The sequence below is a fragment of the Protopterus annectens genome, chromosome 4.part0 (assembly GCF_019279795.1).
Source record: "Protopterus annectens isolate FY-2018-M chromosome 4.part0, PAN1.0, whole genome shotgun sequence".
Lineage (NCBI taxonomy): Eukaryota > Metazoa > Chordata > Ceratodontiformes > Protopteridae > Protopterus > Protopterus annectens.
Genome location: NC_056733.1, coordinates 563,273,894 through 563,286,393, shown reverse-complemented (window position 1 = coordinate 563,286,393; position 12,500 = coordinate 563,273,894). Strand labels below are relative to the sequence as shown.

At 40.8% G+C, this 12,500-nt stretch overlaps 1 protein-coding gene across 1 annotated transcript in view; it reads left to right on the top strand.

Moving 5' to 3' along the window:
- Positions 1 to 12,500, top strand: part of ANKRD13A (ankyrin repeat domain 13A) — a 1,453,295-nt gene that overhangs the window by 511,943 nt on the left and 928,852 nt on the right. Inside the window, exon 4 of the mRNA XM_044068498.1 lies at positions 5,867 to 5,912. Within this exon, the coding sequence (XP_043924433.1) occupies positions 5,867 to 5,912 (46 nt within the window). The remainder of the gene's footprint in view (positions 1 to 5,866; positions 5,913 to 12,500) is intronic.

The following is a 12,500-nucleotide window of genomic DNA, read 5'->3' as shown; positions in this document are numbered from 1 at the left end:
TTTTGGTCTTCTCAAAGACTTCCTAGACTCACACACAGTTGCTAAATCTAATTACACCTCTTAGCAGCAGAGTTCTTTCTTGAGTTCTGATAACCTTCCCCTCTCCCTACACAGCATTTCAGATGTAGTGTTTAGCCTCACTGCCATCTGTTTTATTTTATACTGTAGTAATGTAACAAAAATGCCGGACTATATATTTACATTGTTATTTGATACTATACGTAGCACACTGATCCACAGCCAGATGCACAGTGACTTTATACTTACTTCGATAAGGAGTAAACAGCACCAATCACAATAAAAATGCAAAGTGTGTATGTACTGCTGTTTTACTCACTGTCATTGGAATGTGCCTTGTTTAAGTGCTCTTGGATTAAAGCTTTTGTTGTATTTTACATGGCTTTGATATGGAAAATAGAAAACTATACATTACTTGTTACTGCTATGTATAACTTAGACAAGAAGCAAACAGCACAAAACAAGAAACATATTTATTAAATTATCATGTATGACATAGGCAATCACACATTTATATAAATGAAAACAAACCATATTGACAATTTTAGTTGCAAACATTAAACATCACAAACCATGTTGACATAATTATAGTTGCAAATATTATATAACACTTATAGTCTATCCAGTTGTTATAAAATATTACATAGCTCTTTCAAATCCTGCCTTCTTTAAAACTTCATTCTTTCTCTGCATGCACTGTTCCCACAATTTCCTTTTTTTCCTATGTAATTTGCTCCTACCCTTTTCTAAAGATTCCAATTCCAGTAGTTTTATCTCTGTGACTATATTCACTACTTCTAGTAAAGTTGGTTTAGACTTTGATATCCATTTTCTAGTAATTGCTTTTTTGCAGCCACTATAATTAAACTCAGCAAGGCCTTGCTATATCTAGACAATTCCGATTATGTATCATAGCTCAAAAAAAATAATTTCTTTAGTTATACAAATTTGCTCACCCAGTATCTCTGACAGAGCAGTCTGCAGGGAATCTTTAAAGTCTGCCAACTCATTATGCTCCCAGAAAATATGTTCCCAGTTACCTCTTTATTCCCCATCACATTTCCAACATTTGCTGTCTACCTGAGGAAAAATTCTTTGGAGCCTACTTGGGGTATAAAAATATCTATGTATACATTTCCAAGCAAAGGTCCTACATTTTCTAGACACTCTTGCATATTTGGGAGACGTACGTGTATTCCCCATTGTGTGTTTATTGCTTATCCAATATCTCTTCCCAATCATTTCTAACCTCCTTCAATTGATTCTTATAGTTATCGTGCAGTTTATTTTGTATACTCTACTAATTATTACTATTTTAACAGTAGCTTCTGTTCTAGATTCTGCTAAAAACTCTACCAGTGCTGGTCTTTCTCTTTGGATCTCCCTATATCTTTCTCTTTGCCTATACTCTGATATGAGTCCTTGACAGGGAAGGCAATCTCTGTCCTAGTAAGAAATGCTTTCTATGTAGCATGCATGATTAGCGAAGGCATCACCTCTAGAGTAAAGGAGGGTATAGCCCATCTGTACTCATCACTAATCAAGCCCATAACTGAGTATAACACCCCTTTCGGCATGTACTGTACTAATCACCTGCAGCAATTGGAGAGACCTCAGAAGTTTATAAATAAGAAGATCAAGGGACTCCAGCATGTGCCCTGCATAGACCGACTAAAGTCCCTGTCACTATATTCAGTATCATATTGACTTCTTAGGAGAGACTTAATGCCTAGCATACAGAGCAATCTTCGACCCAAACCTAATGAGTTTGCTGCACATCTGTAAATCAAACAGGACTAGAGCTACCTGTTCCAGGGGCCTAAATATGGCCTGCGACTTGAGTAGGATGCACTGGAGAGACAGATTTGTCTCCCAGTGACTGCTGCCTCTTTGGAATAGAATGCTAATTCATGTGAAGCAGAGCACCTTTGTGACACTGTTCAAAGAACCTGGACATATGAATGGGGCACTGTAAATTCTTACCGGGGATAGCACCCACAACCCTCCTGGACATGGGCAGTCATTAATAAATACAATCCTGAGTATTGACTAGAATATGTATAGTATTACATTAGGATGAAATGGCAAGGATTGAAATGACATTCAGGTTGATAGCCTAGTAACCTTGTGTGGTCCTGCAGTCCAAATAAATTCTTGGCTTCTTCCCATTCTATTACCTTTCCTTCTCTAATTATTTGCACCCAATAACTTGGTTCTTTTACCAGTTATCTTCAATAAATTCCATCCCCCTCTCGCCTATTGTTTGTATCCCTAATGCAGTCATCCCTATTGGCAGCATCTTCTTTCTCCTTTCTCGTGTCGGCTTAGTTCTTAGAATACTTTTTGCTACTTTATGAATATAATAATCTGCATGGTTATTGTTGTTCTCCTTAAGGATCTGCATCCAAAATCCCAGTCTCTCCTTTTTCCTGAGCTTTCCCCCCTGTTTCATCATCATCCCTTTCTACCTTGAATTATAGGTTTCTGCCTGTGCTATATATAGGAACTGTGTAGCTTTGAAATACCCATTCAAATCGGGTAATCCCAAACTGACTTGTTCACCTGGAAGAATCAACCCCACATGACTCTTGTTGCCTTCCCCTCCTAGATAAAATCCTTCAGCTCATTATTAATTGCTATCCACAACTTCTCCTCTAGTTGATAAAATTATGCTTGACATGCAAGTAAAACTAAAGGGACTAAAAACATTTTAACTGCTTGTATCTTGCTATCCATGTCCATATAACAGAGCTTCCAGTTTCTCAGTTTTTATTTTATCTTTTGTTGAATCTCTTTCCACATATCCTTAGCTGCCACATGAGAATCCTTTTTAATCCATATCTCTAAGTACTTAATTTTTATTATGTCCCCATAAATATGGATCTTGCTGAACCAGTTTGTGTGTGGGTACATAATATATAGCTGTTGCCTTTTTTTTAGCTTCATTAATTTTGTATCCCGAAAAGATTTGAAACTGTCTCAAAACGTTTCACAGCACTGAAATGTGCTTTTCTGTTTCAAGTATAAAATTATATCATCTGCAAATAGAGCCAGCTTTTCATGAGCGAACGCTTTTTGAGGCTGTAAATAAGAGCAAGCGCTCATATGAATGAAAACTCTTTTCTATGTAGGTTTTACCAGCAACATTTTGTATGGCTTTGCAGTGCATTGGACTCTGGGAATTTCCCCTTGCCCCACTGTTAAGCAATCATAGCACTGACAAATATAATTAGCAGGGGGTACAGGGGCCTTGACCCCTTCAAAAATTTACTTTGACTTTTCGTTGATTTCAATCATTTTTTATTTGATCTGAAATGATTCTTCTTTCTGGGCTTGCTCTTATGTTTGATGACACACTTTATGGTTCCAAAGGAAAATGAGAGAGAGAAAATAAAGCACAGGAGTTGAGTAGAAGAGTCAAGAGCGCCTCGTATTTCAACCAGATACTGGTTTTGTGAGATAGAAGACTAGCAACACTAAAATTAGTGAATAAATGGAAGACAATAAAGCATCACTCCTGTTTAGACACAGGAATATATACATGAAATATGGCATTGCAAGAAAAAGTGGCCAATAAATTCTGGAATACTTTTGACTTTGTTAAAGTTCTGGGTGGCCTGCAAAGCATATACTTCACTCTGTCATTAATGTGGGTAATGGCTCTGAAAAAAACAGAAATAATGGGTGAGACCCAAAATCAGGATACTTTTAAAATATTATTTAAATCATTTAAAAAGTTAATAGAACAAGTTTTACATCAACTTGCATTTTCTGAACAATAAAAAGTATAAAACTCTAATATCTATTTTAAAAGCTGTCACTGGTCATTTAGAGAATGTAGCCTCACTACAAAACCATCTAGTTGTGCCCCTTTTCCATTAACACAGTACCCTCTTTTGTAAGATGTTGCCCTTGTTGACTGGTCTGATGGTTTTAACCAGGACAGTGTTAGCACTGCCTTTCATAATCTTCCTGAAGAAGTAGTACTTCATTTATGCCATGTTATGGTTTTTGGGGGCTGGAACGATACATTTTGTCAGCTAGTTAGGGACTTAAAAGCAAACGGTAAAGTAAGAAAGAATGTCTTAGTTGTTTTTTTTTTCAATAAATGTACTTTTATCTGTGTGCATTCCGGAGAGTTTATTTTTTTCAGGTACCAACTTAAAAAGGAGGTAAGTCATTCCTTCAAGGTAACTTACTTTTGAAACAAGCACTTATTTATGTTCTCTGAAATGAGTTTTAGAAAAATGTAGAATTCTTTACTGCTTGGACTATAGCCAAACCTAGTTTCATCATTAAGCTTGATGGGACTAGTTGTTCTAACACCCATACCACCTCCAGTGTTTTTCTATAAATTATTTTCCTGTACTAAGATAAATTATATATTTGTTTATATTACTATGTCTCTTTTACCAGCAGCATACCTGTCTTTTCCATATCTTTACCAGTTCTGTTAATACAATGGTCACTTGCATCATAGACAGGTTCCCTGACACTGTGTTGCCAGGAATGAATGGCCTTCACAGTCATTTTCTCAAGGTCTGCTGCCATTTTATCTGCCACTCCTTAAAATACATTGTTATATAACTTTCACCGATCTGATTATTTACATATGGATTTTCTTAAAACTGGTAACCATTGCTATCAGTTATCTTATTTTGTTCTTTTCTATTTTTCACAAATTCTTTGCATGTACTCTTGTCTGAAAACTGCTGAAACATTGAGGTTAAGTATAGTTTGCTGAGTGGCAAGTGACATAATATCCAGTAAGATCACAACACCAGTCTACTCCATATATTTTGACCAACATGCACATTAGAACCATTTCTAATAACTCCACCTTCATCCATGAACTGATTATGTTTGCCATGACTGTAAATAATAGATATGTTAAAAGTGATTATGCTAACAGCTGACATACTACTGGAAATGAATCATTTAATTTTAGTTAATGTGCACTTATCCACTGACTGACAGCCATAGTAATGATTTTCCTATCCTTCACTTCTGTACTACTTGTCCATGAGTTTGGGTGCACCACTATCTAATGCTGCTATAAAAAGTACCTGCTCTAAGTTCCCCAGCTAGTCAAAGCCCTACTCTGTTTCACTCCAAAACAGCATTATAGCATACATGGAAACATACTTTAGGCAAGCAAAAACCATCTCCATGGACCTTACAGGAAGTCTTGTTACTGCCATTACTGCTCATATGCAAATCTATATTAGTTAGAAAAGTGTAATATAATGTGGTATCAGCTTGTTATTGCTCCGCTGTATTGCGACACCTCATTTTTTTCTTTTGTTGACTATATATATATATATATATATATATATATATATATATATATATATATATGTGTGTGTGTGTGTGTGTGTGTGTGTGTGTGTGTGTGTGTGTGTGTATGTATGTATTTATTGCATTGCCTTTATTATATTTACCAAGCTGTGGCTGAAATACTTCAACTAACAATCACAAATAAGTAAGTTAAATAAATAAAGAAGAAACTTTGCAGTGTGGAGGGTGTGAAGGTCACTCCTTGACTTATGTTATGCATCTGGTTCACTAATAAAAATTGAACTGTAAAACACACACTACAAAATAATAAAATAGAAAATAGTAGGTAGTCCACAGTTGAGTTAAAAATGGAATACCCTTTATTGAAAAACACAAACAAGTGATCCTAGTTGACTGTAATGAAAAGCATCAAAAACATTCATTATTAAGTACTGTAATGAAGAGGTAATTTAAATGTAAAGCATAGAAGTGCTTAGTAGCTTTATGTTTATTGCTGTTTTTCATTTGAATTCATTTATTTACACTTACTAATTTGATGCTTTGTTTTCAGGGTTCAGATTTTTATTTGGAGATGAAGTGGGAATTTACCAGCTGGAGTAAGTTTCTTACTGGTGTAAACAAATTTATTTTAAAGAAAAGAAAAAAAAATAAGTATAACTATTACTGATAATTTTGTGTTATATTTTGTCATTTGGATTGATCAGTAGTTCTTGTTTTGTTACTTATAGTGTTATTTCTGTTTTGCTCTAGTTTAGTACTTTTAAGTCACTTCAGTTGAAGGAAAAAATTGTATTTAGTTTAACTTCTTTAGCATGCATTTGCATCCATGCTGTAATATGTAATACGCTAAGCTCAGGAACATGAGAAAAAGCATGACATTAAGGAGCATAGCCTTGTTTTAAAACTGTTACCACTTTTATCACTTCATATTTAAAAATAATGAGATAAAATGAGAGAAGTAGTCAAAGAACAGTCAATAAGATTAACATTAAGATTTATGATAAGTTGTTTACATTTGCATGCACATTTGCTTCATATTAACTAACATAGATCTTAGTTCTCTATCAGATATCTTGAAGGAAAGATTTGTAGTACCTTGTAGAGCCGCATCATATGCAAGTTATTTTACATGTCTGAAAGCCATTCAAAAATGTTTGTATACTTTTGTTTGAATGACCTGAGATTGCATGATAGTTGCTTGCACAGATCAGCTCAAGTTTTTAGCTGTTTATGTCACTGTATTTCTGATTACATACAAGTGGGATGTCAATGCCATTAGTTCTTTTCTATTTTTATTGGTCAGTTTTGTAGGTTCCCTAAGAAGCAGAAGGGCAGACTTTTCATTTGGTTGTCAATGACTATTCTTTTCCTCCAAGGTGCATAATGAAATAAGGGGGTGGGGGGCTTGTATCCCTGCATAAAAATTATTATTTTTATTTTTCGTATTTGTTCATACTGTAACAAGTTGAGTATGTGTTTACTGTTTTAGTCTGTACTCAGGCTTGTGCATTATAAAACACTCTAAGTATTTGTGGCCTTAGCTCAGCTGCTTTGAGGAGATGTGGCAAATTTATTTAAACCATGGTTGTTGCAAATGGATACAACTCTGTACATGATGTGATGATATGAGGTAGTGCAGTTTGTGCCAGGGAGAGTAGGGCAGTACATGTGTAACATATGCCCACATAACTAGCTGGAGTTTTGTAAATAATTTTATGCTATTTGACTATCACACTGATTTGTACAGATACTTGTGTTAAAATGTATTTGTAAAGTTGCTTTTGCTAAAAATGCATCAGCAGCGGGTCCTGCTGGACAGAAAAGAGATATACATGTATGTCAGACAGTATTATTCTAACTAATTAAATGTATATGTTTTAACAGTGAATTCTGGAAGGGAAGAGGCTAATCTTAGTCCAGCTAATTTTGAAAAAATGGGTTGAAAATTAAATGGGTTTATTAAAGCCATAAAAAATTTATCTTACATGTCTGATTGCTGCCAGATAAAAGAATGTCTGGGAAAACCAGGACTAGGAATCTTATTGTATTGTCCTTAGGGGTGAACTAATTGCTACCCTGGAAGGTTGAAAGTTTTTGAAATTGTCTTATAGCTTTCAGATGTTGCAGCAAATCTTAGCAAAGATCTGGGTGTGTATTTTATCAGTCAGGTGACCACATGTGATGTCATTCTCTAACCAGAACTGAAATGATTCTTTAGATATTAATGAGATATATTTCAGAACTCTTCCAGCAGCACTTTGATTTTAGAACCTGATAGGAAAGATCTCTCACAAATATCTCATACATCCACATACCTCACCTTGCCTTGCTGTAGTAAGCAACTTAGCACTCATTATCTTGACTTGCTGCAGTAAGTAACTTAACTGGGGAACAGTAATTCTTTAGTTAGTCAGGAAAATATAGTGAGATTAGTTAAGTATTGTTTTTCTGCATCTGTGTGAATCTATCCAACTGTGTTATTTTTTATATCTCCTGTGTTTGAAACTCAGGTGTTTATTATAACTAGATATAATGTTAAGTTGTCTATCTCACCTTCATTCTTGCTGGATGGGTTCGGAGCCGATCCTCGGCTTCGACTCGGCCTTCTACTAAAGCTCGAGAGCTATTTATCAGCTCGAGGCCTCCCCATATCCCACAATACTAGGCGTCAGATACCCAGATCTCGTTTGCCGCTTCAGCTACGAGGTTGCGATTTTACTGGCTCCAGGTCGTATAAATCTTTTCTTGTGTTATTACCTTTAATATTTTCATACACTGTCTTGTATTTAGAAATCCTTCCCTCCTAGTTTTAATTAGATTGTGTCCCCTTTTGATATCCCACTCAGAAACTCGTTTTTTGTTGTTAGAGAGTCCCCCCCCCCCACCCTTTAGGGATGTGTCAGGCCTTGTTAGGCAATTAGTTTTTTTTTTCTGGTATTTATATATATATATATATATATATATATATATATATATATATATATATATATATATATATTTGTTAGTAGTAGGTAGTAGTGTTGGCTATAGTTTATAGTTAGTTATCTAGTGCATGTGTGTGTGTGTGTGTGTGTGTTTGTGTGTGTGTTGTGTTTAAGCACTAGTTACTCTTTTCCCTTTGGTATCCCATTTTTTATTATGTCTAAAGATACCAAGGTTTCAGGTTTCAAGAAGTGTGACTCGTGCTGTCAGAAGATGTCTCTGACAGATGGTCACACTTCTTGTGTTTATTGCTTGGGTTCCCTACAGCTTCAGCCCGAGAGTCCTGCAGGAGCATAGGAACAAGCTCATTTTGAGAGGCTTACTTAAGCCAGAAGGATCCCCAGCTAAGCCTCCGTCGGGAAAATCCTTAAAGCCCGCCAAACCATTGGCTCCCTGTTCGGAGCCGTCGCCGAGCAGAGCTCCTGCCCCCTCGTCGGTTTTGGCGGAACCGACGTCTCGAGACCTCAGTTGGCTCCGACCTTAGTGTCGGAACCTTCTCTGAGCCGAAAACGTTCAAGGTCCCCATCTGTAGAGTCTGTCCGTTCGGCTCCAAGGTCTCCATTGCTTCATTCGGAGTGAAGCCATAGGTCCCACTCCTCCCGGTCTTCCAGGCTATCCGATCATAACTTGGAGAGGGTGGACAAGTAGGCTCCTAAAGTTGCAGGCCCTGGCCAAAATTTTGACCAGCCCTCCTCAACAGACTGTGGCTTCCCCTGTGTCTTCTGCAGTTCCTCCTCCAACTTTTCCACTGTTTGGAGTCGGAGATCATTGGGGCTCGAATCGTAGGTACATCGGAGCCGATACCACAACTCTCGGCTCCCTCGTCGGCTCTGATCTCTTCGTTGATTTCGTCCTTGGAGGGATCCGGGTGCCGAGACTCCCTCGTTAGCTCCGAGGGGGCGAGTGGCATCGGACCCTTGTCTGACTCCGTTCTCCCTCTCGGGGCCTCAGAGCAGGTGAGCTCGGCCCCGACATCGGCCTCGGAGCCATCTCTCTCGGTGCTGGGAGGGGTTCACGTCTCTTCGGAGTGGGGACCCTCTTCTCTGCCTGATAGGGGCGCCTTCGAGGTCATGAGGAGTGTGCTGACTCCTGTGTCGGCTCCACAATTGGCCCCTTCGGCTCCTCCCCCCATGGTGCCTGCATCAGTCTCTGTCCACCCTCCTGACCCCAAGCGTGGAGAACAGGCGCTCCAGGTCGCCCCATTGGGCATATCTTTCTCTTCCGAGGCCTCCCCTGATCATTCAGAGGAGCCCCCTCGGAAGAGAAAATGTAAGAGGAAACATGTTGACTCCCTCGAGTCAGTCACGTCTGATACCGACTTGGAGGATTCGGAAGGGTCCCCAAGGTCCCCCTCTGAGGATGTCTCCTTTTCAGACATCCTCGAGATCCTTAGGCAGAGGGGGAACTGGACTGCCCTTAACCCTTCCGAGGATGAGTCGGAGTACCTCGAAGCATTTGGTTCTCGTTCTTCCACCTCCTGGGTGTCTCTGCCTTTCGACCCACTCATGGAAGTGGTGGCACGGAAGGCGTGGACAGCCCCAGACACAGTGGAACCAACCCCCCGCAGGCCCACTAAGTTCATCACGACCCCATCTGACAAACAATTTCTGACCAAAGGGGTCCCTGTTGATGCCATGGTGGTGGCAGCAGCCACTAAGAAGGAGTTGGCTGACCCTTTGGTACCTTTCCACCCACCTAATAAAGAATCTAGGACAATGGACAGGTACAGGAAGCGGATGTTTTCTTCAGCGACCTTTTCCATGCGGTCGCTGAATTATCTGTGCCATTTCACCAGCCTTCAAAGGGATCTTCTCAAGGAACAGGGTGATACCCTTGAGGATCCATCAGCTGCGGGGTCTGAGGATAAGATTAACTCCCAGCTGGCGACCCTTAACTCTATAGTCAACTCCTCCATGCGGCTCATTTCTTATGCAGCCGATGGGGCGAGTAGGGCCGCAGGTACAGGTGTGGCTTTGAGAAGACATGCCTGGATGCGGTTATGTAATTTTGCTGACCCCTTTAAGGCATCCTTCACCAATACCCCCTTTGACGGTTCGGCTTTGTTTGGACCACAGGTGAAGGATACCCTTACCAGGTGTGAGCAGGAAGGCAAGACTCTCTTTGCCGTGGGAGTCCGTTTTTCTACTCCCTCTAGACCATACCCTAAAGGTCAGAAGAGTGGAAAAATGTGGTTTTGGAAACCCCAGGAAGTCGTGCCTGACACACGTGGCGAGTTTCCCTCCAGGGGCAGGGGAGGAAACAGTAATAGATGCCGCCCGAGAGGCAGAGGGAGTCTGCAAAATCAGGGTAGCAGAGAATCTTTCTCTGACAAACCCTTTCAGTACCCCTGAGGGGCTGCCTGACTGTCCACCTTCGGAGGCAGTCGGGGGAAGATTGTCACTGTACCCAGAAGCCTGGCACCTCCTCACACAAGACAAATGGGTATGGTCTATCATATCCAAGGATTACAAAATCCCCTTTGTCCACACCCCTGTACAAGCAAACAAGTCCCTTCCAGATGTTCCACCCGGTCTAAGGGAACAAGCAGTACTAGAAATTTCAAAACTGCTAGAAATAAGGGCCATCCAGCCAGTCCCAGCAGACCAGCAAGGATCCGGGATTTACTCCAAGTTCTTTTTGGTACCAAAAAAGACAGGGGACTGGAGACCCATTTTGGATCTCGGCACTTTAAACAAATCTGTTCAAAGAATGAAGTTCCGAATGGTCGCTCTTCGGTCCATTCTACCCTTTTTGGGTCAGGACAATTGGATGTGCTCCATAGACCTTCAGGATGCATACTACCATATCAAAATGGACAGACGCTCCAGAAGGTTTCTCCGCTTCCGGCTGGGAGCCAGTCACTATCAATTCAGAGCCCTACCCTTTGGTCTCACCACAGCCCCCAGGGTGTTCACCAAATGCATGGCAGTGGTTACGGCTCCCCTGAGACGGCGAGGATTCCAGGTGTTTCCATATCTAGATGACTGGCTCTTAACTGCTTCCACCAGGCATCAGCTACTGCACGCCAGGGATTATACCATCCAAACTTGCTCCGAGCTAGGTATCTCTATAAATTTCGAAAAGTCTGCATTGTCGCCTTGTCAATCTATAACCTTTATAGGCGCAAGATTAAATACAAAAGGGCTGTCAGCAAAACTTCCCTTAGAAAGAGTATCAGACATTCGCTGGCATGTCCAGACCTTACTACAGTGCAAGAGAATTCAGGCCAGATTTGTACTGAAAACCTTGGGTCTCATGGCAGCAGCAATCACATTGCTTCCCCTGGCTCGTTATCACATGCGGATTCTTCAATGGATGCTTTTTACCCAATGGTCGTTTCAACAGCTTCTGATGTCTCACAACATAATAATCACCCAATCATGCAAGGACCACCTTTCTTGGTGGATGGTCTCCTCTCAAGTACTTCAAGGCAGACCGTTTGTTCTTCCTCCTCCTGTTGCCACAGTGACAATGGATGCCTCCCTGATCGGGTGGGGGGGGGGGCATTTTCACGGCAGGACTGTCCGGGGCACTTGGCAACCTCTAGAGTACCACCTGCACATAAACATCTTGGAGATGAGAGCGGTACTTTTAGCGTTGCAAGCTCTTCAGGACTCTCTACCCACCGGAACTATTGCAATTCAGATTGAGAATATGTCTGTAGTGTGGTACATCAACAAGCAGGGCGGAACCAGGTCCTGTCCCTTATGTCGAGAAGCACTCAGACTCTGGCAGTGGGCGATCTCCTCTCAATGGTTTCTGATAGCAACGCACATCCCCGGGAAGTCCAACGTTATAGCGGACAGGCTGAGCAGAGCTATTCTCATGCCTCACGAGTGATCTCTCAATCAGTTAGTAGCAGACAAAATTTTCCGCAGATGGGGTCAACCTTGCTGCGACCTTTTCACAACCCCTCTAAACAGCAAGTGCGATGACTTCTTCACTCTCTTCCCCCTCCCCGGCCACACCCCCAGAGATGCTGTACTTCACGATTGGCCCCGGGGTCTTCTGTATGCATTCCCACCTTTTCCCTTAATTCCCAAACTGATTCAGAAAGCGACCGCATTGGGATCCAGGATGATCCTCATTGCCTCTTACTGACCTCGACAAATTTGGTTCCCATTCCTGCATTGTCACCTGCTGGAGCAGCCCTGGAATCTGGACCCAGTGCCAGACCTCTTGGTCCATGAATCGGGCAGGCC